Raw genomic sequence first — 26461 nt, 5'->3', positions numbered from 1 at the left:
GTGGACAGAAAGAGCCACTTTTTCAAGTGTTAGAAAGATGGGTTGTCCATGGATAACGTGGCACTTTTCTGGGAAAGAGACACATGAAAGAAAGAGATAGCGCTCTCATAAGAGGAGTCAGCCACTTTGTTGTCTCTCTCACCAAAACAGGAAAAAAAAGAGGAGTTGGAAAGAAGGACTTTTTTTTACATTTTCTTACATTCTGCATGTTTGAGGCCCTCCAGTACAACAGATAAGAAACAGAACAGCTAAAATATCCCAGAGCGATATTGCCATCCTCTGGTGCTACTTTTGTATAGTTTTATCAAACCAAGCTATGAACTGGAGAGATATAAGAACTGGAGGTATGAGAAGGCCCTCTGAAACATCAAAACTGCCACTTTAAGATGACATTAAGCTGTTTGTTGAGGATGTTTTATGAGCATACGTTACTATTTCTGCAACAGCATTTTTATTATGAGAAGAAAATACAGTTGAGAAATTAAATAACAGTTTAGGCAACTTGGGTCTTTACATATAAAACTGATGCAAGAACAAACTTGTTTAATCCTCTTGTACAATCTGTATCAGGATTAACAGAACTACTGCTGATTCTTACAAACATTTCTTTATATTCTCTCTGAGTATGATTGTGCTAATACTTGCTCATTTCACATTTGTAATGCCATGTCCTTTTCTTTCCCATAATACATCCCACTTTTTTTTCTTAATATTTTATACTGTCATTGTTTCCCTTTCTTTCTAAAATCACAATTGGGTGTCAAGTATATTTTTAGCAAATGTGTTCACCTTATTCAAAATGGAACAGCACCATCCATTTTGGAACCTTTTAAGATCAAAGTGACCTGTCCTGCACTTTAACCGTTTATGGTTGGACAGATAGAAGTTATCTTTTTGGTAACGGTAAACCAAATTCCATTATCTTTTTAGTAATGGAATACTGTCCCCAGTAAACTTACTTGGCACCAATCTGACCTTGGTTGTTATGCCAGAGAACAGAAAAGTATTTTTTTTAATTATATGCCTATAATCTGCCATAACTTTTAAAAAGTTTTATGATATAGCTTAATTAGATTTTATCATTTTAGCTGCTGTTTCTGTGTTCATATAGAAATTTTATTATCAGTTTTATGCTGCCTGAGGTTTATTTATGCTGATGATCCAACACACAGTTCTGATTTTTTATTTTGAGTGATGAGGTTATAACTCTTGTATCCATTTCTTACCTTATTATTTTTTCATAAACTCATCAGATAAGAAAACATCAACAGTAGTATTCAAACTTGTTTTGAGTAAATAAATAAATATTCTTTCATATTTATTTAAACAACCCTAACATCAAACATATTTAAACAATCCTAACATTGTTTAAATATGCTCGTAGAATTTTATCCTGCTTAAAATTAGGAGGAAACATAGAATTTGTTCATAAATTCAGATTACAGTTAAAATAACTCTGCTGTACAGTAAAACTCTTATTTAGATCAGGATTATTTTGGGGTGGATTTAGATGTAGATGTAATTAGGCAATTTAGGGCACATAAATGTTCCCAAAGCTAAATAAACAGGAAACAAATTCTTCATGTAGACAAAACCTGGGAAAGCAGGAAAAGAAAGAATCCCAAGGCTTTGGGGAAAGTTGCTGAATAAATCAGAAACACATTGGGATTTACTGGTAAATCAATTAATCCAAGCTGAGCAAGACAAAAATAGATGATGATCACACATCATTTAAGAATTCATTTCTCCAGAGTGCTGAGCATGCAACCAACAGGCCAAAGCATGTCCTTGTTCAATAGCTAATACTTATGTCCTTGCCATGCTCCACTGTTGCATCAAAGTTTAGCTCTGGCTTACTTGTATTAAAAAAAAAATGTTCACATTCTCCTGGCCTTTCAGGTCACACTGAAACTTAGATGGTGAAGTGCACTCCAATGTTGGAAATAATGATAAGGCAATAACGTGGTCACCATTTATTCAGCAAGTTTAAAGGCTGCTGCAAAATCATTTTCCTCCTGCATCAACAAGGAACTTCAGTGAGAACAATTGGGACTGGGAAAGGTTACACACTCTCCCCCAAGTGCATCATCCTGTTGCTGTTCCTTAATGCCTGAAACATAAACATTGCCCCACAAGGCCTTTAGTGCAATGTGCAGTTTATCTTTAAGTAGTACTGCTATCTAAACATATGTGAGTTTCTAGGAAAGAGGCATCATCTGGACCCCCAGATATGGTTGAACTACAACTTAGGGCTTTTAGATCTGGCTATAAATATCCAGAGAGCCATTAGATGGTAGCAAAGAGATAGAGAATATTCTTAACTCTTTGCTACCATGTACTTGTTACCCAGCTCCACAATTTAGCTCAACTACTATTTCCATAATGTCTAACCATTGACCATGCTAGCTAGGACTCCTAAAAATTGTGGATTAATAAAGTCTGGTGGGCCATATGATTTCACCCCTGGTAAAATTAACAGTATTGCTGTGAAATAGTTCGAACCCATTGCCACACCTTTCTATTCATGTGTAGCCACTTTGCTATACAGGTTCAATAAGTTTTAGTAAGTTTTGCCCAGTGTGAAGATGGACACTAACACCACTTTTTAGGGCTGTATGACATGTAGAGTATCACTAACTTTTCAATAAATCAAATGTTCCCAAAGGTAATCCATAAGTTGGATCATGCTAAGGATCTTTGCCTGAATATTTTCTATTTCAGCTCCTAAGTTAGGCAGAAAAAAGATTCGTACTTGGTTGTCTGAGCACCTACAATTTTAGTTTTAGATCATAGAGTAAATCCTTAAAAAAAAACCCTTTATAAATATTCTGTGCCCTCATGACCACCAGATACATAAGATTATAACATGAACAAGTGTGTTGGGAATGATTGAAAATACTGTCCATCACACTTGGACAACACGTAGGCAAAAGCCCCCCTGAGCCACAGCTGCCATCTGCTCTTTGAGATGGAAATCTATTAATTTTGTAAATATGGCACCTTATTTTATAGGAAATTTATTTTATTTTTATTAGCTTAATTTTAATGAATGGTTGGACATGTACATACTTGAGATGATCCTCCCTAAAAGAAAGAAGACACGGAACAAAAATAGTAACTGCAGTCAATCTCAGAGATTCTCCTTCCCCTACATAAATGAGTGTAACAGACTTGTATGTGCGTGTACACCTCATTTTCATTTATTTAAAGTATTGATATGGCTGCCTAAATAATAAAATTGTGATTCCATGCAGTGTACAACAATAATAAAAATATAATAGTTCCCATGAAAACAACCAGAAATCACAACAGATTTCTGTATGAGGGTGTGGAATCAAAACTGCTTCTTTCACCCAAAGGTATATTTTCCTTACAAGGGAGTGTGTGTGTGTGTGTGAGAGAGAGAGAGAGAGACAGAAGACAGAGAGATTTGTGGATGTAGCTTACACATAACGTAGCAGAATTTTGCTACTTTTAGAGAAATACATTTATCTTGGTTGTTTAACAGATAATGCAAATAAAAATTATCAGAGTGCCCTGGAAATTTAAATAAAAGGGGGGTGAGCAACTGGTGGCGAATGTCCCTGTAGAATTGACAGTGCAAAAGAACATGGGCTGTGGTTTCAATGGCACCCGGGCCAAAAGGGCAATATCAGGTTTCATATGGGGTTTTCCTATATTTCCCTTCCAAAACAGCTGCGGGGAAGACATTAAATCAGGCTAGAGATAAGGCTCTCCTGAATTTGGGAACTGTAACATGATATAAATACGAAGCTGGTTTAGGCGCTAAGATTTGGTAATTAGCAATTATGAGAAAATGCAGCAGTTTCTGTTTGGCCTTCTGTATCTAAGATCCTTTGCCTTAGCATTGATCTAGCTTGATCTAACTCTACGGTTAAAATGGCATCACTGGAAAAACCATAGAGACTTCGTTTCTTTTGAATAGCTATTTTCCAAGAGGATTTGAAATTATCTGCCAATATTAGATGGGTCAGTCCAGTGGGGTTGTGATGTAATTTTAACCAGTAGGTAAAGATATTTATCCAGAGATTAGATTCAAGCTTATTGACTCCTGCTTCCTGTTGAAGTACAGTGTTTGGAACACAGCAGGTAACCTAGAAGATGTTTCTTAGAAATTTTGTTAGTATTCTTTCTAAGGTAACCATGCTGTTATATGGTTATATATCCCCTCCCATGCCTGAATTTAGTGGGAATAAAGTGAAGCTTTTACAGTGGGGCAAAAAAGTATTTAGTCAGCCACCAATTGTGCAAGTTCTCCCACTTAAAAAGATGAGAGAGGCCTGTAATTTTCATCATAGGTATATCTCAACTATGAGAGACAAAATGGGGGGAAAAAATCCAGAAAATCACATTGTCTGATTTTTAAAGAATTTATTTGCAAATCATGGTGGAAAATAAGTATTTGGTCACCTACAAACAAGCAAGATGTCTGGCTCTCACAGACCTGTAACTACTTCTTTAAGAGGCTCCTCTGTCCTCCACTCGTTACCTGTAGTAGTGGCACCTGTTTGACCTTGTTATCAGTATAAAAGACACCTGTCCACAACCTCAAACAGTCACACTCCAAACTCCACTATGGCCAAGAACAAAGAGCTGTTGAAGGACACCAGAAACAAAATTGTAGACCTGCACCAGGCTGGGAAGACTGAATCTGCAATAGGGAAGCAGCTTGGTGTGAAGAAATCAACTGTGGGAGCAATAATTAGAAAATGGAAGACATACAAGACCACGGATAATCTCCCTTGATCTGGGGCTCCACGCAAGATCTCACCCCGTGGGGTCAAAATGATCATAAGAACAGTGAGCAAAAATCCCAGAACCACATGGGGGGACCTAGTGAATGACCTGCAGAGAGCTGGGACCAAAGTAACAAAGGCTACCATCAGTAACACACTACGCTGCCAGGGACTCAAACCCTGCAGTGCCAGATGTGTCCCCCTGCTTAAGCCAGTACATGTCCGGGCCCGTCTGAAGTTTGCTAGAGAGCATTTGGATGATCCAGAAGAGGATTGGGAGAATGTCATATGGTCAGATGAAACCAAAGTAGAATGTTTTGGTCTAAACTCAACTTGTCGTGTTTGGAGGAGAGAGAATGCTGAGTTGCATCCAAAGAACACCATACCTACTGTGAAGTATGGGGGTGGAAACATCATGCTTTGGGGCTGTTTTTCTGCAAAGGGACCAGGACGACTGATCCGTGTAAAGGAAAGAATGAATGGGGCCATGTATCGTGAGATTTTGAGTGAACACCTCCTTCCATCAGCAAGGGTATTGAAGATGAAACGTGGCTGGGTCTTTCAGCATGACAATGATCCCAAACACACCGCCCGGGCAACGAAGGAGTGGCTTCGTAAGAAGCATTTCAAGGTCCTGGAGTGGCCTAGCCAGTCTCCAGATCTCAACCCCATGGAAAACCTTTGGAGGGAGTTGAAAGTCCGTGTTGCCCAGCGACAGCCCCAAAACATCACTGCTCTAGAGGAGATCTGCATGGAGGAATGGGCCAAAATACCAGCAACAGTGTGTGAAAACCTTGTGAAGACTTCAGAAAACATTTGACTTCTGTCATTGCCAACAAAGGATATATAACAAAGTATTGAGATGAACTTTTGATATTGACCAAATACTTATTTTCCACCATGATTTGCAAATAAATTCTTTAAAAATCAGACAATGTGATTTTCTGGATTTTTTCCCCCATTTTGTCTCTCCTAGTTGAGGTATACCTATGATGAAAATTACAGGCCTCTCTCATCTTTTTAAGTGGGAGAACTTGCACAATTGGTGGCTGACTAAATACTTTTTTGCCCCACTGTAAATTGAATTAACAGGAATTTTCTCAGGTAGAAGGATTTCCACCCTCCATTATGTTTGTACAGTTTTTAAATCACCATTAGAAGCTGAGGTTAAATGAGAAGGGAATGTAGTTTTCTTTACAGAATCTACATAGAACCTTGCAACCCCCTATATATGTAGATTTGGATATGAGACTGTGTTGAGAAGGAAAATAAGTATGCTTGAGGGTCCACCTAAATCTCCCAGAATCATGTTTTTAGTCACAATGCAAATTAAAGCCACACCATTAAAAAAAAAAAGTAAGCTGGGAGGCAGATGATGCAGTCTGCATGGCAATAAACCTGGAATATCAGGGGCTATCAATAGTATCAAATGATGGCATCACATGTTATTTATTCTACTCTCCTCAAAAGTGAGGATAGTTGCAAAAGAAGTTCCTAGAATGGTGCAATTTTTCCCCCCAGAGCCTTTCTCTGTTGGTGCTCTTAAGTTGCTGCTGGTTCTCTGGAAGATGATACAGACCTCAGCCTTAAGAACAACAGCTATTACTGTACCTAAGAAGGCAGCTCCTCACTCTAGTTTCTCACTACTCAATTTCTCACCTATAAAATGGAAATGGAACTTACATATGCCACAGACATATAATTTGCTTAATTTTGCACTTTGCAGAAATGAGTATGCGCATACACACACTTCTGTTTCAAAGACCAAAAAGTGCTTCAGAGCATGCTTTGGAACATCTCTTTGTCTCGAGACCACAGCTCTATGTAGCCAGTATATGTAGCATTGGTTGTGATCCATCCATAGGAGATGTGCTGAACTCAGAATATGAGTCACAAAAGAAAAAAGTAAGATATAGTAGTTTCATAGATGCATACCTCATTCAGCCACCATGTCCACTGACCCTCAGATGACAGGAAATTATGAATAGTGGTCACAAGATACTTCTTATCTCATTACGTTGGGATGTTGTGGCTATGATTCAGCGCCAGCACTTTTCCAAAACTAAAGTTGCGCAATTGTCAGCAATGGCTTCAGGCTGCTGCTTGGATCTTATGACTTATTCCCACAACAATGAGCCTCTAGGCCCTATTAAATCAATATTGTTAAGTACTGTAACAGTCTATTTTTTTATCAGTATCAAGCCCAAGGATTTGCACTGCGGAAACAACTGACACCAATATTGGTTATTCAAATTAAAGTCAAGGTTAGCTTGAATTTCCTTTGCCCATTGCTTCTCTCCATTAAAGCAGATAATTACTGCCTCGGCTACTGCTCACCACCCTACAGGAAGGACACAGCTCATGGAACAGTTTTGTCATTCATTCATTGTATTAATTTGGCTCTAATATATTAATATTTATTTCATTAATCTACCCTTGCCCATGGCATATACACTCTCCAGGTTTCTCTGTATCACTAGTTTGCTTTTCTTTTTATAGGTTACTGCTTGAAACAGAACTGACTGCCACGATGCGACCTTTCTTTATGAAGATGCTAGTCTTTTTGGTCTTCTTTCTCACAAGTAAGCAAACACCTAGGCGTATTATGGATGCACACATGTTTCTATGGAAAATGCTCATAAAACTTCCACATTGTACAGAGAAAGACTGCGATTGGCTATCTTTCACATAGAGAAACAAGAAGTTCCCCTGAATCACATTCTGTGACATTATTGTCTAGATATAATTGCTTTGGCATCGTAACCTTTGAAGAATAGCATTTGCTTCTCAGCTGCAACATGCCCCTTTCCTTGTGCATGTGTGCACGCACACACACAGACACTCATGTAACCCAGGCTTACAAAGTTTGAGATATTAAACAATAGTCAACCAATTCAGCACCCATTTTATATGTAAGTCCCATTGATTTGCATGAAAAGTACTTAATTTTTGTTCACCACTTTTGGTTAGCCACCCCTTGAATGGAAGGGGGCGGGGCCAGATTGGAGGCCAAAGACAGAAGTACTGAAGTATGTGCAAACCACTTATACACGTGCATGGGACAGGCAGATTTTGCTGGGCTACTGCTTTAGGGGTCCTCACTGCTTCTGGGGATAGAAAGGTTAGTGCCTCAAGAGAAAAGCTGGGGGAAAAAAGCCTTATGTATAAGCTGAAGTAATAACCTGCTTCTCTGAATCCAATTAAATTGATGAAACCGATTTGTTTCACTAGGAATCTGAACATTGTTTCAAAAAAGGATTCTGACAAGTGGTTTGTACATGATCCCCACTTTTACCTTTGATAAACTGGTTTTAAAATTACTTCCATATGCAGTATCTGTTTTACTAAAGGTGAGATCAGGATCATAACAGAAACCTTCTCAGTGGCTTCTTCATCTTTAGCAGGTGTTTGATGAGTATAGGCAATAGCAGATGCATGTTACCCTACCAAAAATGTCCCCTGAAACTCCCATGAGCATTTTTCTTCCCTCAGTGACAACCCTAGGATTCACTAGGTGCAGTTGGGGGGGCGGGGAGCATGTCTCAGATGACTTTAAACTCTTTCAGCTTTTCAGCCTTCTCCTTTTTCCTCTCCCAACAGAAGGAAGGGAAAGAGGAGTTGGCCACTGGCAGGCCACAGAAGCATTGCAGTTAGATGAGCTGGCATCACCTTGGTGGCCTGAAAGTTGTGTGGGTCTCCTGAAGTGGTTTGTTAAATAAATAGAAAGATTTATGGCAACTAGAGAAGCTGTCTCAGAGACATCCTTAAGGCTGGGAACTCACAAAGTAAAGATGCAGGGCCTTGGCATCAAATGAATCAACATGAACGCTTCCAATTTCTTTAAGACCAAGAGCACTGCCACAGCTGCTGTCTTAAATCCCACCCCTAAATCTCAGTGCTTCAATAAGTTCCATTGCTGACTTCCTCTACATGTTTTATTTCTGCAATAATTACACTTTTTAATCCTGTAATTTTATAAATAAAATAACAGTGAAGAACATGGTAAGAATTCTGTATTTACAGAGAATATTTTGCAGACCAGCCCAAAGTCTATTTAGATGTGGGGAAAGTATGTTTAAAAAGCAACTAGGGTGTTTGTTTGTTTCTTTAAAAAAAGGGGGGGATCTTAATACTTCATTGAGTTGGATTCAGAGTTTTATGGAGCAGACATTCACAAACTGGATGATATCTCCCATTCTTTTTGCTCCTGGCAATTAGCATCCTCCAGTTCCCCTGCTCTCTATCCCTGAAAATCTGCTATGGACAATTGGGTGAAGAGAACTTTCAAAAACAATGTCAGGCAGTGCTAAGGACTGCAGGGGAAAAGAGGTTCCCTGAAATGTACCACTCAACCAGTGGAGAATAGGGTGGCTAGATTTTTTAAAGTTTGCTATCCATCTCCATCCACTTATGGACTGACTTTATGTTCACCATTTTTGTCAGTACTTTTCCCTCTCCTCCTGTATGCAGCATATTGGGACTGCAAAACTCCAGAGGATCATTAGATGGCAGCAAAGAGAGTTTTCGGCATCTCTTCTGGCAGCTAGTGGTCGACTGTATTTACGCAGTCCAATATCATGACTCTACTCTCCATAAGCCTCATAGGACAAGACTTGGAGGCAGAAGGAGGACCCGCAGGCGTGAGACTGGCTTGGTGTGGTTGTATGGCAACACGGTCTGGAGGAAAAGGCAAAACGAGAGGCTGAGCCCTGAGACAAGTTTCCGAGCCTTTCATCTTTCTCTTAGGAGCTGCCAGGTTGAATTTTAAAAACTTACAACCAAGGTAGCTCACATTGTTGTTATATACTAGTAAAAAAGTCCCGGCCCCATTTTTGTGCATATGAGCAAAGAGAATTTGTAATGTATATGTGAGAGAGGAAACTGCATGTATAAGAAAATAAATTCTATAGGATGGTGAGTTCATGACTCTTCATTGTTGCAGGGGGGGTTTAGAGGTGAATTTAATTATTTTAAAAACTCCTCATCAATGTCCATATTTCCTAGTATCACTACGGCAGCACCAAGCTAATCTTGTCTGGGCCCTGAAGCTAAGCTGGGTCAGGCCTAGTTACAGGGATACCCACCGGGGAGGAGGTTGTCAAGAGGTTGTCTATGAAAGTGTAATTGAAACTCCAATCCTTTTTTGTATGCATTGCAACACATACAAAAGCAAGAGGGCTTCATTTGGCCACCATCTTGACTCTTCACACACACACACACCACACACCCCTGCCTATTAGTACTTGGATGGGAGACCTCCAGGGCTATACCTTGCACTGGATAATGGGGGAAAAAGAACTCCAGAAAAAAATCTGTATTGTTGCAAAAAAAATCTGCATGGTCCTTTAAGTCACTATGAGTTAACTAGGGACTAGGCCACCCTAGTAAAGAGGCTCTTCTAATCCCATTCCTCTTTGGTTTATCAAGAGCAAATTTGTATCTAACCCATTATTTTTAAATTTTGTAAGTTTCTTGAACATTTTATTAGCAAAAAAGCAAGTGGTAAATGACTTAAATACATAAACAAAAGTTATGAGTATTTTGGAAGCTTAGTGAGTTTTGAAATCTTGGCTCTAGCAATACCAAATAGACCATATGTGGAGGAATCATCCACCTTTCTAAGGACAAACTACAATATAAATATCCCTATTTGTTGTACTGTGTGATAATGGGAGATAACATACAATTTTCAGCCATAAACTGCTTTCTGCTCCCATGGCCATATGAGAAGCATGAGCAGAACTACCCAGTGAGAAGAGATCAATGTGCAATCCTTGCACCTACTTGAGAAGTCACACTGAATTCAGTGGAACCGGTTAACAGTAAACATAAGTTTGCACTATCATTGGAATATTACACATATTTCTGTTATGCCTGCTTAATTTCTCTCTAGTAACATTGGAAAGTCTGAGCAAAAAATAGGTGGTAGACATAAGATGGATCCGTAGGAAGCAATTCAGGAAGGTGCTGTCTACTGTATCATTTCCCAAGGATTTCCTGGCAATTTTCATTTCACATCCTCAGCTTATTTAGATTTCTTCAACACAAATCACATCCAGAATAGCTGTGCCACAGCGGCTACTTCAGCAACAGGGGGTCAAGATTAATGAGCCAGAATGTGCCCTGTTCTAGGAAAGAAAAATATCCTTATTATGCTGGAGTTTTCCAGTTGTTCTATACATAATGTCTGAATTATATTCACATCATGCAATTATTCACAATATATTGTTCTGCTGAAGACCAATCTCAGACTCTTCCTAGAAAGAAAAGGCATTAGATGGAAAACAAGGCCCTTTTATTTCTTATATGCCTATGAATTCATTTTTAATCAATTATCTTCACTGGCTGGCCTCTAGTTCCTATCTCTAAATGGATACTGATTTTGGCTTTTCAAGCAATTCAGATGTTTAGATTATACAGAAATATGTTGCTTTATTTTTTATCCCTGTTCTTGCATTCGTCTTCATGCATTCTTCTGCTAACCTCTATGTTCTGTCTCTTGCTAATTTAATTCCAAATGATTTCTTAAAGGTGTAAAAGAAATCAGCTCCCTGGAAATTACTCCCAGTGCCCATGAAGTTATCCTCAATCCGAACACCGATTTTACCCTGAAATGTTCAGGACACAACGAGATTTTCTGGAAAACAGACAGCATGCACACCAAATTAGACACTGTCCTAGAGAAAGGGGATACCATTTTTACGAACACCCTCACACTCAGGAACTTGACTGGTTTAAACACAGGCGAATATTCCTGTATCGACAATCAAGACCTGGATGAAAAAGCCATCTACATTTTTGTACCAGGTATTGGTGATTGCACAGCTTTGATACTTCTAATCTGGTAACTTATCCTTGATGTGTGTATACATATGGGTCTATGGAATTAATAGAAAGTTTAGAAGAACAGCAAGGACTCTCTGTTATGGATGCAAAACTCTCCAGGCATCTCAATCAGATTCACATTTTTCCAGGCCACACCCCTTTTCCTAGAATATTAATACTATTTGCTTCTTCCCACTACATCTACCATCTACCTATTGGGGAGGTCCTTCAAAAGTTGGAGAAGGAGAATGCCTAGATGCAAATATCTTTTTTGTTTTTAATATACTGAATACCTGTAATTCTACTTACTTTTGGCTTTGGCTGTGGCCACCACTGTAAAGCAGCCCCTAACGGACTTCAGCCATGGTAATGTAGACTTTGAGAGGGGGAAAAAATCCTGTTCCTGCTTTAAACTGATCCATGGTGTGAATACAGGATTATACAGGGGGTTTTTTGCTTGAGATAAATCCCCCTGTCTCCGTGTATAAAAGCTATCAACCTGGCAGCCTGTTTAATACTAATGCCTACCATACCAACTCTGGAGATGTACCTGTACACGCACACATACGTAGACTTATATACATGCTAAACACAAAAACACACATTATCGTACTGTGGTAATTTTAATCTAAATGAGAGAGGAACAAAGCCATGTCTCTGCAGAGAAAACATTACTGTTGCATTCCACCACCATATTCCATACTGAATTGGCTCTGAACACAATTATATCCTTTATTATTGCATCTAGGAGGCTGTTTGAAGCAATCAATCTATCTTCAGACTTTATGATTAGATACCTCCCCAGTACAAGATGAAATCAGCTTCTCTCCATTCTTCTTCTTCATAGATCTCTCTATGCCATTCCTACCAAATGACCAGGAAGACATATTTGTGTTCAGCACAGGCTATGGTGAAGTCATTATTCCTTGCCGTGTGACAAACCCAAATGCTACAGTGGCTCTTTATGAAAAGAGGGTTAGTGATCCAGTCCCTGAAACATATTTTCCACAACAAGGCTTTAAAGGGCAGTTTGAAGACAAGGCCTACATCTGCAAAGCAACAATAGATGGTGAAGAGTTTGAGTCTGAAACATTCTATGTCTATAGCATCCAAGGTGAGTCTTTGATCAATATTTGCCAGTTTTCACCATCATGCATAGCTTTGGCAAGTGTGTGGAACAGAAAAGGAGAAGGTCCTGTGAGTGAAAGGTTGAGAAAACAAAATATTGTTGTAGGTAGGGGTGCAGGGGGAATGCCACACAGAAGACAAGCCCTGTAATTTTAAAAAATGGCTGCACTCATCTGAAAAAGACTTAAAAGAGCAGACTCTGTTCATTGCTGCCTGCCATCATTCTGGTGGGTAGAACTGATAGATCTTGTACATCTGCTCCACTAAAAATCTTGAGCGATTTATTTTGCATTCCTTTGCAAAGAAATCCATCTTTAATTTGAAAAGTCTTCCTACACTAAAATACAAAAATTTACTTCTGTTTTCAGTGGGAGCACATTCATTAAATGACTGAGAAGTGAATAGGTTGCAGAAGAAGCTACATCATTTCCTTGCCAAAGTGAATTCTTTGGCATGGGCTGATACATCTGAAAGAAGCTGATCATATCTGTGTAATATTTAACCTGCTTTGCATATAGGTCTTTCTTCTGATTATTTTAAGTTGAATTTATTTTTCTGACTGCTTCTCAATATGAAGTTGAGGGAATAGTCATGTCAGGTGGCCTTGTTGATGTGCCAATGCTATGCCACAGTCTTCATTAGGAAACTTACTTGGCATCTCCATTGTAGTTAAGTTCAATGCCAGGCATTGCCCTGTTCTCCACAGGGTTTTAAGACTTTAGACTCTAATAGAGGAGAATATAGGTAGCTCAGGGTTGAACTGTGGAGTCCTTCACCATCAGCCTGATGATGTTACCTAGTTGGGTAATGAAATGTCTGCAAGCAAACAACCAAGCTCAGAGAGCACCAGGGACTCCACTTTAGGCTCTCTTGCTCTAGGCTCTCTTGTTGTAGCCCTGGGCCAGTTATTGTTCACTCTTAACAACTTATGCTTTATTAATATTGAAGTTTTCAAATTGTCCATGCAGTGAAATCAACGGAGAATAATTTTCTCCCTGACAGCTGCATATTGATTGAACTTGCTGCAACTATTTTCCCCATAAGTTGCTGTGAGCTACCTTTCCTCCCTATTCACTATTTTTGTTCTTCTACAGTCTCTTCTTCTCCTACCAACGTAATCAACATGTCTATCAGTGCAGTGCAAACTCTTTTGAAACAAGGTGAAAATATCACTGTGACATGTTCAGTAAGAGGTATTGAGTTGATCAATTACACCTGGAGTTATCCTGGACAGAAGGTAAGCAAGTGGATGTGGATCTTTGTGTGGGCACACACACGTGCACATGTGAGTGTTTGTGTTTGTATCTCTCATAGGAAATAAAATAGACTGTGAGACTTCTCCTCTACAGAAGTATACGTAGACATCACTCACAATAGCAATTAATAGTTTGGCCTACAGAGCAAAACAAAGGCATTTCCTTTCTTAATTATTACAGGAACAACTGCAGATATTCTTTCCTAACCACAATGAAGCCAAAATGACAAAACATGCATCATAATGTCACATTGGAAGCTCCACCCTTTTGTGTTTTTTTTTAGATAATTTTTTTTATCCCGCCTTTATTATTTTTATAAATAACTCAAGGCAGTGAACATACCTAATACTCCTTCCTCCTCCTATTTTCCCCACAGCAACCATCCTGTGAGGTGAGTTGGGCTGAGAGAGAGGGACTGGCCCAAAGTCACCCAGCCGGCTTTCATGCCCAAGGCGGGTCTAGGACTCACCTGGGTCTCCTGGTTTCTAGCCTGGGGCCTTCACCACTGGACCAAACTGGCTCTAGTTATGTTGCAATGTCACACACACATGATACAAAGTCAAAATCAACAATTATGGTTTTACCATATTATGTGAATGAGGTGAAAGAAGGCAACTCCTCCGTCCCTAATTCTAAAGCCCTTTGGGCTTCCTCATGGCAGCTCTTTATATAACAAGTGCAATTGTAAGTTACTTGTATTCATGCCGTTGTCTTGAGTTTTTCCCAATGTATGCTACACATTCTTAAGAGTACTGCTGTATATCAGGTGCCAGGGTACATTCACTTTATTTGCATTTATTTATTTATTTATTTATTTATTTATTTATTTTTCAAATTTATACATGATGCCCATCTCACGATACAAGTGACTCTAGGCAGCGTATATATCTATATCTATCCATCTGGGTCACTTGAGAATTCGAAAACCTTTCTTTGCTGTTTTTTAACATGAGCTTGAGCACTATGAGCTTGAGCTTGACTCAGAAATCGTTGCTTGTATGTGATATTAATTATCTAATATCATATAATTATATTAATCTAATTAACAGATTAGTAATAATCTAATATAATAATTATTAATTATTAAATATCAGAATGAAGGATTCTTATTTTGACACATGTAAATCTTTGTACTAGGTACATATATAAAATAGATTACTAACAGAAAACTAATTTAGTAAATAAGCAGGAGCTGTCCCAGCTAGATGACTAGATTTCCTTGTTGAATCCTGTCTTCTAGTTATGGCCATTTCCCCCATTTTCTCCACTTGGAAGTAATAGCTTTCACAGTTGGTTAACTTCATTGCTCCTTAGAATTTTTCTTTCAGTAATTGCAACTACAATACCCATATTCAGTAATGGCCCAGGGGGTTTACGTGGACATCTACCCATTCACAGACATGCCACTAATACAGGCATGCCACTGAAGCTCACATTCCCGCCCATGGGCATCTGTAGCTCTGGCTGCTTTCTTCAAAATGACAAAAGCAGCGTCATCACACTGTCACCCCGCAAGTTCTGCCCTTTTGGAGATATCCCAACACATGTATAAAAGAGGCAGAGCTGGTGTCACAATGTCACAGTGCTGCTTTCATCAGACTGCCTGACTTGATACCCTCCCTCCCCCCCCATGCATATAATGAGACGGATACTTAGTCATGCTCACTCCCTCAGCATGATTGAGTAGGATCGCTGGGAGAAGCAAAGCTTTGTTATAAATTGTTGGCTCTCTGCTCAAACCAGTGACTTTGAAAAGGTTTAGCAAGAGGAAGGACTTTTTCCTTTCCACCCACGAACTCACCATACATCAGTGGGAAAACTAGCAAACTCATCAGCCACCAAGCCAGCAAAGCAGCCACAACCTCTCTGTGGTTGAGTTACACATCCCTGCTTTAATACCCCCAGAATTAGGCATTGCCACCCACCACTTTAGCAGCTCTGGACAGCTTACACAATACGATAAAAACAATAATAACACCATCCTTAAAAAGAAGAAATCTAAATGCTAAACACATAACAGTAAAACCCTAAAATGTTTGTTTATTTATTTACTTATTTATTGTGACCATTTCTATACCATCCTACTTCTAGAGACTCAAGGCAAATTACAGTATTAGAAGAAATAAAGTCAACAAATGTGGAAAAAAGTAGTCCTTTACAGAAATAGCCAGCATCAATCATCTTATTGAAAACTTGTCAGAACAATATAATATTTATTGCTTCACAAAAAGCAAGCAAAGTGTTCCCTAGTATGGGAGTAAGTATGTTTCAACCCATTCCTAATTAATAGGAAACAGGCTTTCTTCAACTCCAGCAATATCCATTAATATTGGCCCCACCACCGGAAAAGCCAAATCAGCTGTTTAATAATTGTATTTATGCCCCATTATTAACTTAAACGATGGTGAACTATACAAGAATAGTCACTCCAATAAGTAGCTTGGTCTCAGCTATGTAAGACTTTATATACCCTTGTGAACATTTTGAATTCGCCTCACAAGACAGCCAGCAAGAAGTGAAGCTGTTTCAACTGGCGGGTGGGGGGGCGTGGGCGTATTGTGGACAACCCATGCTTCTATGTTCTGACCAGCAACAATTTCTGGACCACTTTCAAGCACTGCCTAAAAACAGCTTTACAATTCTCCAACCTTGAGATTATCACATGACTCACCCAAACCAGGTCTTTCTCCTTCAGGTAGGAATGCACCTGGTTTATCAGCAAATGGTGATAAAAGGCCCTCCTTGTCATTGAAGTTAGGTGACTGCCAAACATCAGTGCTAGATCCAAGGGAAGCCCCAGATCCTTAAAGGAGAGTATAGCCCTATCTAGAACAGGAATCAGTAGCATCTTATTGGTGTTTAGTTCAGCTCTGTCACATCTAGTCCCTTGCAATTTAGAGACACTTTTCCTTCACTTCTCCTGTAACTGAGATTGGAATACTACTTTGTAATATCATCACAGAGGTTCTGCTGCAATTCATGTTTGTGTTTAAAAATATAACAGGGAAGCTGAGAAAGCTGTGCAATTTATCATGCAGAGTAGCAGATTTATATTTTTTATTACTGTCAGATATCCTCATCAAAGAAGCATTGTACAAAAGAAAATTAGAAACCTGCTGCTTGAGGAGGGAGAAAGCATACTGTGACTTTATCATATACGTATATTTCAGGCTCGCTATCGGCATGCTTTCTCCTGAACTCTTACACTTACTTGCTATGTGATGATCAGACACTATACTAATAAGAGAGGAGCAATGGTCATACACATAGTAAAGAAAATATATTTCCCTAAATGAAAGCTAGAACTATTTCTAAACCTGTTTAATCGTTTGAGAATGGCGTATGGTTATGTTTTTTCAGCTTTGGAAACTCTGAATGGACTAGTACTAAGTATTACTTCCACTGCATTATCTTTACTGTCTTTTGCAGATGGGCAAGGAGGTAAAACCTCGGACACGTTTTGTTCCAGGAGTCAAACATCACACTAGTTCTGTCCTAACCATTCACAACGCAGACTTGAATGATCAAGGGCTATACGTATGCGAGGCCATTGACACCTATCATGTACAAAAAGAAGAACGGAGTATCTCTGTCAGAGTGATCGGTAAGTTGGGTGAAATCTTTTTCTCGTCACCAGCCTGACACCAAATCTTCCTGAAAGAACCTTTATGGCTTTCTGCATTTCAGTAGTGCATAGTACTGATTTTCATAAGCAAAATTGGAAAAAAAATCCCCTTTCAATTCATTCCAACTGAAAAATAATAATAATAATGCATAGATCAGTTTATCAGTATTATTTTGCTTTGTTTAAACACAGATTTGCTACAAGACTATAAACAAAAAGTGCAATGCATCTCTGTAAAAGTTTTGTATTTTGCTCCAGGTTTCAGCTAATGTTTTTTTCAGGAAAAAGCATAGATTCCATAAGTGGCATAGGAGGTTTTAAAATTTATCTAAACTGGGATTGTGATAAAAACACTGATTTTCTTTCAGAAAACCTTGTGTGATGGTTATGTCAAACTCCAGACTAAATTGCTCGCAAAAATAGCAAAACAGTCTTTTCCTTATTAGTTTCTTCATAATTTTGTTCATTCAGAAACATTGAGAAATATTTGCTTGCAGTCTTTCTCAAAGTCACACTTCATGTTCGAGGGGAGCTAAAGAAAATCAAGGAATTCCTAGACAAAAGCCTGGTTTTGACATGAGGTCTGCTTGGTGTCATTGCTCTCTCTGGAACAAGCCACCAAAAATAAACATGGCCTAATGTTTTGCACACCAGCTTGTTCTCCGCTAAGGAGCAGGAGACATTTTTTTTCTTCCTACTCTGGGGAAGAAAACAGATATTCCAGGTGTTCTGTTACTAACCACTCTGGACCAGTTCAGCATTGTAAGGAGGAGGAGTCAGAAAGAAGCCTCAAACTTGGTGCACTTTTTACTTCAGTGAAAAAGAAGGTAGTCTGGAGGTACACTACAAAGCTTCTCATCTTTTAAAACTGCAGAAAAGCAGTGATGAGGTATTCCTGTTCTGTGAATAAGAATTAAAAAAAGAAGCTCATCCTGACATTTATAGAGTTAAGTAGCAATGCTGTTCCCTATTCTTCTCACAAGTTCCATTTAGCAAAAGTCTGGCACTTACTTTAGATGTTTTTTTTTTTTTTTAAAGTCATAGTTGCTTATAGGTTAAGCCCAGGTTATTGCTTTTTTCCTACTGATCCAAGTGGAGAATCAGGAAGTCGTTTCTCCTTGAGTAACCCTTCTGTGAATATATCCATAATTCTGTTCATATGAAAGCAAGTTCTTTAATAATTGTTTCATTTTTGCTTTAACATTTTAATAATTTAAGCAGACATTTTTCTTTTAGTTTGGCTTACTTTACTGGACTATACCCAAATATCTCAGAGTAGTTGGCAAAGGATCTTAGTTAGGATTTGACTTCAAGGGTCCTCTCTTAAAATATCAAACACAGGTTACAGTTCTTCTAAATTAAGATAGTAATGTTAAGCTTCAATTTGAGGTTCTTTCTTTAAAACACATGATTTTATGCTGCTTATTAAAATAGTCAATTAGTGCTAAAACAGGGAACCATTTTACTATCCTCATCATTAACTCATAGTGTGAAACAGAAGATGCTAATATAGATCCATCTGTGACTTTTCAATTCACCCTTTCTGACCTAGAGCATGGCTTTGTGATTTTCCACTCTGTTCTGAATGAGACCGTGTTTGCAGAACTGCACAAAAGTCACACCTTTCTGGTGGAGATCGAAGCCTATCCAAGTCCAACCATCCTCTGGTTTCAGAATAACAAGACCCTGACGTCTAAGAGCAACAGTGAATTTGCTATCAACAGAAGGAATTTGTCAGAAACCAGGTAAACTGTTCCACCTCAACATTTTTGTACCTGCAGCATTAAGCCATTTATTATTTTTAATTGACATATACATCATGTAGAGGTACTCATCCTTCCTGTGTTAAGAAAAATGTATTATTACTAATGGATTTTTTAAAACTTTGCACCTGTATGGAAAAAGTTGATGATAATAATAACAACAACAGTAGCCCCTAGTGAGGCACTACCTTGACATGGTTGTGGGGCTTGCATGCTCCAAGAAGGATGAGAGCTAGACCATTGGTTCAACCACACTGGACAGTCTCATCAGAGGAGCCAGGCAAAGATGCCTCTCCCATAAACAATATGGTGAGACATAATTTACAGAAACCTACAGGACTGGTCATCACCTGGGTCAACGAGGACCATGCTAGGTGCTCTAGTTCCCGGACATCTGGTGACAAGTGGTCACAAAGCTACAGGACTCAGAACTATTGGCTGAGTAACCCGGTCCAGCAGCTGCAGGACTACTGGAAGAAAAATTGTTTACCCGTCGCAAATATACAAAGACTGAAAACAAAGAAATAATGATCTGCTATTACAAACAAGTCCAATAAGAAGAGGATATCTGAAAAGAATTTACCAGTCCTGGAAAGAACAACACCCAGAATCAGAAATAACAGAACAGAATCTAGAAGATCAATGTCAATTTATAATACGAAATAAAGTACTCACAGAAGTAGAACTGGAAGAATTGCAAAGGTCTATCCAGGGCAAAGAAACTGAAGCCTTGTCAGAAGTAGCTTAGACTGTAGAGGCAAACTAGGGGGAGTCAGCAGTAGAGGAAGCCAGCATAGCTATTGAATCATTTTCATTCCCAAACCAGGCACCTTCTCCTCTGTCTCCTCCTCAGAAAGAACAAAGCCCTTTAACTAAAAAGCAAGAGGAATTGAAACAAAGAATAACTGAGCACCTAGAACAGCACAAAAACAACAGAATAAGGTTGCCTGTAGTGAAGCTTGTTACAAAGAAACAGCACAAGTATTAAAAGATGTCAGTACTGTAATATAAAATATGAGCACCAGCTTACTGCAAGAAACAAATGAACTAATGTACAGCATGGTTGTAGTTACAATTGAATACCTTGGATTCAAAATCAACAAACAAGAAAAAAAGCGAAAAGTGCACCACCAAAATAGAAGATCAGGTTGGAAAATAAGGTCAGCATGCTAAGATCAGATGCAAGCAAGCTAGAACAGAGGGAAGAAAAAAAGCTGAAGAACAAGACGACCAATAATACCTGATCAAGAAATATCACCTAGAAACAAGGAAGATCAAAGAAGCACTGGAAATAATAAAGCAGCAAATAACAGCCTTAGCCGAAAAGATCAGCAGATACTAAACTTGAATTGCCTAACATAGGCAGAATCTCCAATTTCAGTTGAATCAGAAACATTTCTACCAATCCATCAGTGGAGAGATTGCAGTGAACCAGTGAAAAGATCCAACAAAAGAGACAGCACCAGGCAACTACAGGCCAATTATCTGCTTACCTACAACTTTAAAATTGCTAACTGGTGTTGTACAGTAGTTGATGAAGTCCAACAGCATCTAGTTGAAAACAAGCTCTTTCCACCTGAGCAGAAAGGAAACCAACCAAACAGCAGAGAAATAAAAGAACTAATTGGCAAGATGATTTTGGAAAACTGCAAGAGAAGGAAGACCAAACTGAATGTAGCTTGGATTGATTCCAAGAAGGCTTCACAAGACCAAGCCTTAAGAACAAATGCATATAAAGCTAGAACTGAGAAGACAGCAACAAACAGAAAATGCCACCTCTGCAAGGAAGTTGAAGAAACAGTAGACCACCTAGTTAGATGCTGCAAGATTGCACAGACTGACTACAAACAATGGCATGACAAAGTAGCAACAATGGTGCATTGGAATATCTGCAAGAAATACCATTTGCCTACATGCAAGAATTGGTGGGACCACAATACAGACAAAGTAATAGAAAATGAAGAAGCTAAAGTGCTCTGGGATTTTAGAATTCAAACAGACAAGCACCTGCCACACAACACCCCAGACTTAACAATTGTTAAGAACATGGACATTGCAATACCTGGAGAGACCAGAATAGAAGAGAAATAACTGGGGAAAATCACAAAATACAAAGACCTGCAAATAGAAGTAGCATGAGTGTGGCAAGAAAAAGCAAATATAGTACCAATAGCGCCTTGGGTGCAATTGCAGAACATCTGGAGTGCCACTTGAAGACCATCGGCACTGATAAAATCACCATCAATCAATTCCAAAAGGCAGCTTTACTTGGAACAGCTTCCATCCTGCAACAATACCTTTAACACCAACAAATAACAATATCTGCCTATCCCGGGTCCTTGGGAAGGGCTCGAAAGGTTGATAAAAATGCCAAATCCAGTCTAAACATCTGGTTGACTATGCAACCAATAATAATAATACAAAGATGAGGGAAATATTTTTGTATCCCCCTCTCTGTACTCATTGGTCCAATACAAATTAAGCCTCCGGGGGCTTATATTTAGTAAATTAGAAACTGGAACAGGATGGCACACTATGCATTGTTTAGTTTAGCCCTCATTTGATACATGATGGCAAATTCTAGATTATCAAAGTATCACAAGAGTCATTCATTCATTCTAGCTTAACTGAAATGAATGGGTTTCTCTCTTTGAATGCAAAACTTCCCCCTTGAAAGTAACATAATTTGTGCTTCCATATAAGCTCCAATATCTTAACGGTTGCAAAAAAAATTTCCTCCAGGTATCAAACTACTCTGACCCTCGTAAGGGTGAAACAAAGTGAAGGAGGTTTGTACACTGTCCGAGCATTTCATGAAGATGACTTAAAAGAGCTCTCCTTTTACTTGCAGATTAATGGTGAGCACACTTCCTTGCAAAGATTATCTTTTATTAAATGTATCTCTATTTTAACTCATATAGTTTTAGATAGCAGTAACTTTATTTTAACATATAATAGCAGTAACTTTAAGTGTGCAGGACAGGGCAACTAGTTTTCACTTAGGTGTACCAAGAATAGATAAACTTCAAAACCAGGTCTGCTCTGCATTTTATTAAAAGCCCATGCTCTGTTAAACAAAACTGAGTGGAAAATACACAGTGTATATACACATGACATGCCAAGCCTTAATTTAGTGCTATTTACCAATGGGTCTGGCATCAAATGACCCAACAAACAGGCCAGCTGTGATTTATGCTTGGTATTTGCAGTGGTTCACATCAATGAAGGTCTTATGGCACCTTCAGTTGCCATTTTTTGTGTAGAATGGTGGAAATTTTTTCCCATCGCTATGCATGCATTATTTCCTCAGTGCAGGACCACTGTGTGTATACCATTGATTAGCAAGCCTGACTATTAGGTATTTGTGTTGCCATATTTTCTGTGGTTTAAAGTGATCATTAGTTTGCTCACAGGCTCATGACTATAATGCATCATTTATTTATTTCATTTATTTATTAATCAAATTTATATGGCCGCCCCTCTCACAAAAAGTTACTCTGGGTGGTGTATGCCAAGCTAATAAAGCAATAAATATGTAAAACAAGCATTGCCCAAAAGCATTATATAATAATTATTTTAAAAACACTAAAAACTATGAAAGGAGAACTAAAACAGAAAAAGAAAATAATAGACAGAGGGATATTAAAAATACTGGAACTACCTCACTAATTCACCCATCCCCTGGGGTCCCCTGGCCTGCTGGCATAACCAAGTCTTGAGGGACCTTCAAAAGCTCAGAAGTGATGAGGCTGACCTCAATTCTGGGGGAAAAAGATTCCACAATGCGGGTGCCACAGCAAAGGCCCACCACCTAGGGCCTGCCAGATGTAGCTCCCTAGATGACAGAACCTGTAACGTGCCTCCACATGTCCCTGCAAAAGGTTCCCTGGGACCCCTTTACCCAAGAGGGCTCATGTCACCCAAAGCAGAGCCACAGGGTGGCAGCCTGCTGACACAATAAGTGTGAAGTACTGTTGCTTTGCTGCCCTTACTGCCACAAGCTAGCCCTTAACAGCAGCTCTAACCTATGTTTGGTTGAGTTCATCCTTAGTTGAGCACCAGCAGCGCTCTAGACGTCTGTTCTCTCATTTCATCTCCCTTAGCTCCTCCATATACTATGAGGAGTATAGGATAGGATCCCTGAGAGGGGAGAAGTTGCATAGGCATGATGTGATCCAATGCCTCAGTTGCCCCTTTATTCCATGCGACAACAAGGCCTTGGATGGACCGTGCAGCAGATCAATAGGGACACTCACCAGCTCCCTCTGAAACCCCTCCAGATCCATCAGTCGTCGGGGGTGGACCAGTCTAATGGGTCCAGCCTCCCTGCGGTGGATAGCAGTGCCAGAGAATCCCAAGGCAATCAGGGCATGATCTGACCATGACAAGGGGGGCACTGAAAACTCCTCCAATTGCAGATAACATAGACACTGCCACGTCGGGTTCTGGATGGCCTGGGATGGCCATCGTGGCCATGAACTCCTGAGCCACCTTAGACCCCACTCCCAGAGAAGGCAGGTTGAAGTCCCCCAAGACCATAAAACTGGGGAACTCCACTGCCAGCCTGGAAATGGAGTTAAGGAGCTCAGGCAAGGAAGTTGCTATGCAGCAGGGAGGCTGGTACAACAGCAACAATCCCAACTGATCCCTAGAGCCCAAATTAATGAACAGGGTCTCACATCCAGTGACCTACAAGGCAGCGCCCCTGAAAGCTGTAAGCAATTCTTGGATAACAATTGCCACACCACCACCCCTACCCCAGGTTCTTTGCTGGTGCCACACCCAAAATCCGGCTGGCCACATCTCCGGGAGGGGAACCCTGCCTCCCGGACCCAGCCAGCTCTCAGTAATACATGTACATGCCAGGTTGGTCCTCTCATGCACGATCAAATCACAGATGAGGGAGGCCTTAGTACAGACTGACCTGCATTTTTACATTTGTTGTGTAAAATGGTAGAAATTTTCTCCCATTGCTAAGTATGCATTATTTCCTCAATGCAGGACCACTGTATGCATATTAGTGATTAGCAAGCCTGACTACTAGATATTAGTGCTGCCATGTTTTCTGTGGTTTGAAGTGATCATTAGTTTGCTCACAGGCTCATAACTACAATGCATCATTTATTAGCAATCTTCCAAGTAGCAGCATTGCTCAATAACTGCTTACTGTGTATGTCACCAGAACTTTAGGGGATTTCCTAATAAACTTAATTCCAGAGATTTATAAACATGAAACTAAAAGCACTCAGATAGTTTAAAAATTCTATAAATAAAATACAAGATAAATGGAATGTCAGAAATAAGTTGATTAAAATAATAAACTCAAACTTCATGTTTCTGATTCAGAAAATACTCTTTGTACTGTTAATCTTTCAGGAAGCCTTCCATTGTGAAAGCTCTATACCCCTACTCCCAATTATTTGTTATCTCATAGTCTTTTCTCCAATATAACCAGTCCCAGCTAAAGTGACTGATCTGAGAGACTGCAGCACCAAAACAAATGGGGAGCAAACGGTGATCTGTACCACAGAAGGAATGCCCCAACCGGAGGTTACCTGGTATACCTGTAATGATGATCAGTGGTAAGATGAACATTTACACCAAATGTATTGAGTCCTTTTGCACCTAGAGGCCTGGGTGGAGAGGACAGCAGGAAAGAACTTGCCATGGGATTCCCTGCAGATCAATCTTTTTATAATTTTATCATACATGGAAGAAATTCATGATTTGAATCACACAATAAGTGACATCTGCATCAAAATGTCTCAGCGCATTCAGAGGGGCATTGCTGTCCAACCTTCCAGCTCCTGAGTATACCCAACTCCAGAAGGTTGTCCTCTACTCCTCCTCCTCCTCCCTTTTCATTTTTCCAGTTGACCATCAACTTTCCATGGTTACTGAGTATGCTGAACCCTGTTTTGGGAAGGTTCTGTTATCCCATACATTTTTGAAGGAGGAGGAGGAAGAGGAGACCTTTACTTCCACAAACCTTCCCTGAATATGCTGAGCATCCCTGTGGTCTCACAGGGGCTGTTTTTGTCCAAAATTATTGGCCATTATGCTTTCTCCATAATTCCTCTGAGAAAGCTGCAAAATAATAACGATAAGAATAATAGCTGCTGCTGTTTTACCATTTGATATGCCAACAGATGCTTTGGTGCTTACAGATGCTCTGTCGTTAACCCTGCTTTATGTCCATGCTTCCATGCCTTTTTTCTAAGTTAAAAAGCCTCCGTCATTGTGACTTTTCTTCATAGGGAATTCCTGAATTCTTAAATATTTTGGTTGTCCCTTTCTGCACATTTTATTACTCCACAATATACTTTTTGAAATATAGTGACCAGAGCAGTGTATTCCAGGTATGGATGCACTTAAAGAGTTTTCTTTTTTATTACAGTTTTATTCTGTCTTTCTTCCATCATGGATACCAAAGGAATATCCAGAGTCCCCTGTCCAACACTGACCAGACCACAGACCTTTCTAGTTGTAGTAAGGTGGCTGAATCACTTGTTGGTGTACCCTGGTCTGGGTTGAATAATTCACTCTGTAATAGGACAGTTTTACCAGGAAACCTTATTTAATTCAGTGGGACTATCCTCCAGATATGCAAGTGTAAGACTGTGCTGCAGTATAAATGTAACATATTACTCAGTATGATGGAGAGGCTGCTCAAACTCTCTTTCATTGCTTTCCAAAACAGGTGTGCTGGGAAAACCACCAAGATCCTGGGGAATACCTCAGAAGAAATGAATCTGCAAACAAATTTCACATACAGAGATGACCTGAAACTTTATATTGTGACAAGCAAGCTGCACTTTCACAGAGTAGATGAGCCTATCTTTATCCAATGTGCTACTCAAAATCTCTTGGGTACAGATTTTCAGCAGATCACCCTAGTCCCGTACAGTGAGTACTGCAATATCTGTCTTATAGTTTTCAATACGCTCGTATACACATATCGAATGTTATTGCACTGGCATGGCAGAAGCGGTTTTGTGTCCCCAAGGTGTGCTGTCTGCCTATTATAACTGTGGGTAATTTCCAGTTTAGTTTGCACCCAGCACCCTCCCAGTCAATCCCTATATCCAGATCCCAGCAAGCACACAT

At 39.4% G+C, this 26461-nt stretch overlaps 1 protein-coding gene across 5 annotated transcripts in view; it reads left to right on the top strand.

Annotated features, from left to right (window-relative positions):
* PDGFRB (platelet derived growth factor receptor beta) overlaps positions 1–26461 on the top strand; it is a 90720-nt gene that overhangs the window by 38888 nt on the left and 25371 nt on the right. For 4 of the 5 annotated variants that reach the window (XM_088133849.1, XM_088133848.1, XM_007431167.4 and 1 more), the window contains 9 exons: positions 7257–7339; positions 11289–11564; positions 12430–12696; positions 13805–13947; positions 17396–17570; positions 19144–19336; positions 22097–22212; positions 24810–24936; positions 26055–26260. In XM_088133849.1, the coding sequence (XP_087989975.1) occupies positions 7288–7339; positions 11289–11564; positions 12430–12696; positions 13805–13947; positions 17396–17570; positions 19144–19336; positions 22097–22212; positions 24810–24936; positions 26055–26260 (1555 nt within the window). In that variant the 5' untranslated portion in view covers positions 7257–7287. Of the gene's footprint in view, positions 1–7256; positions 7340–9354; positions 9541–11288; positions 11565–12429; positions 12697–13804; positions 13948–17395; positions 17571–19143; positions 19337–22096; positions 22213–24809; positions 24937–26054; positions 26261–26461 lie in introns of all 5 variants that reach the window. The other variant, XM_088133850.1, reaches the window with a different exon arrangement.

This window comes from Python bivittatus, unplaced genomic scaffold (genome assembly GCF_059951505.1).
Source record: "Python bivittatus isolate LINGU-HERP-01145 unplaced genomic scaffold, Pbiv_v1 ctg000080_np1212, whole genome shotgun sequence".
In the NCBI taxonomy this organism is placed as follows: domain Eukaryota; kingdom Metazoa; phylum Chordata; class Lepidosauria; order Squamata; family Pythonidae; genus Python; species Python bivittatus.
This window is presented reverse-complemented; position numbering and strand designations above follow the sequence as displayed.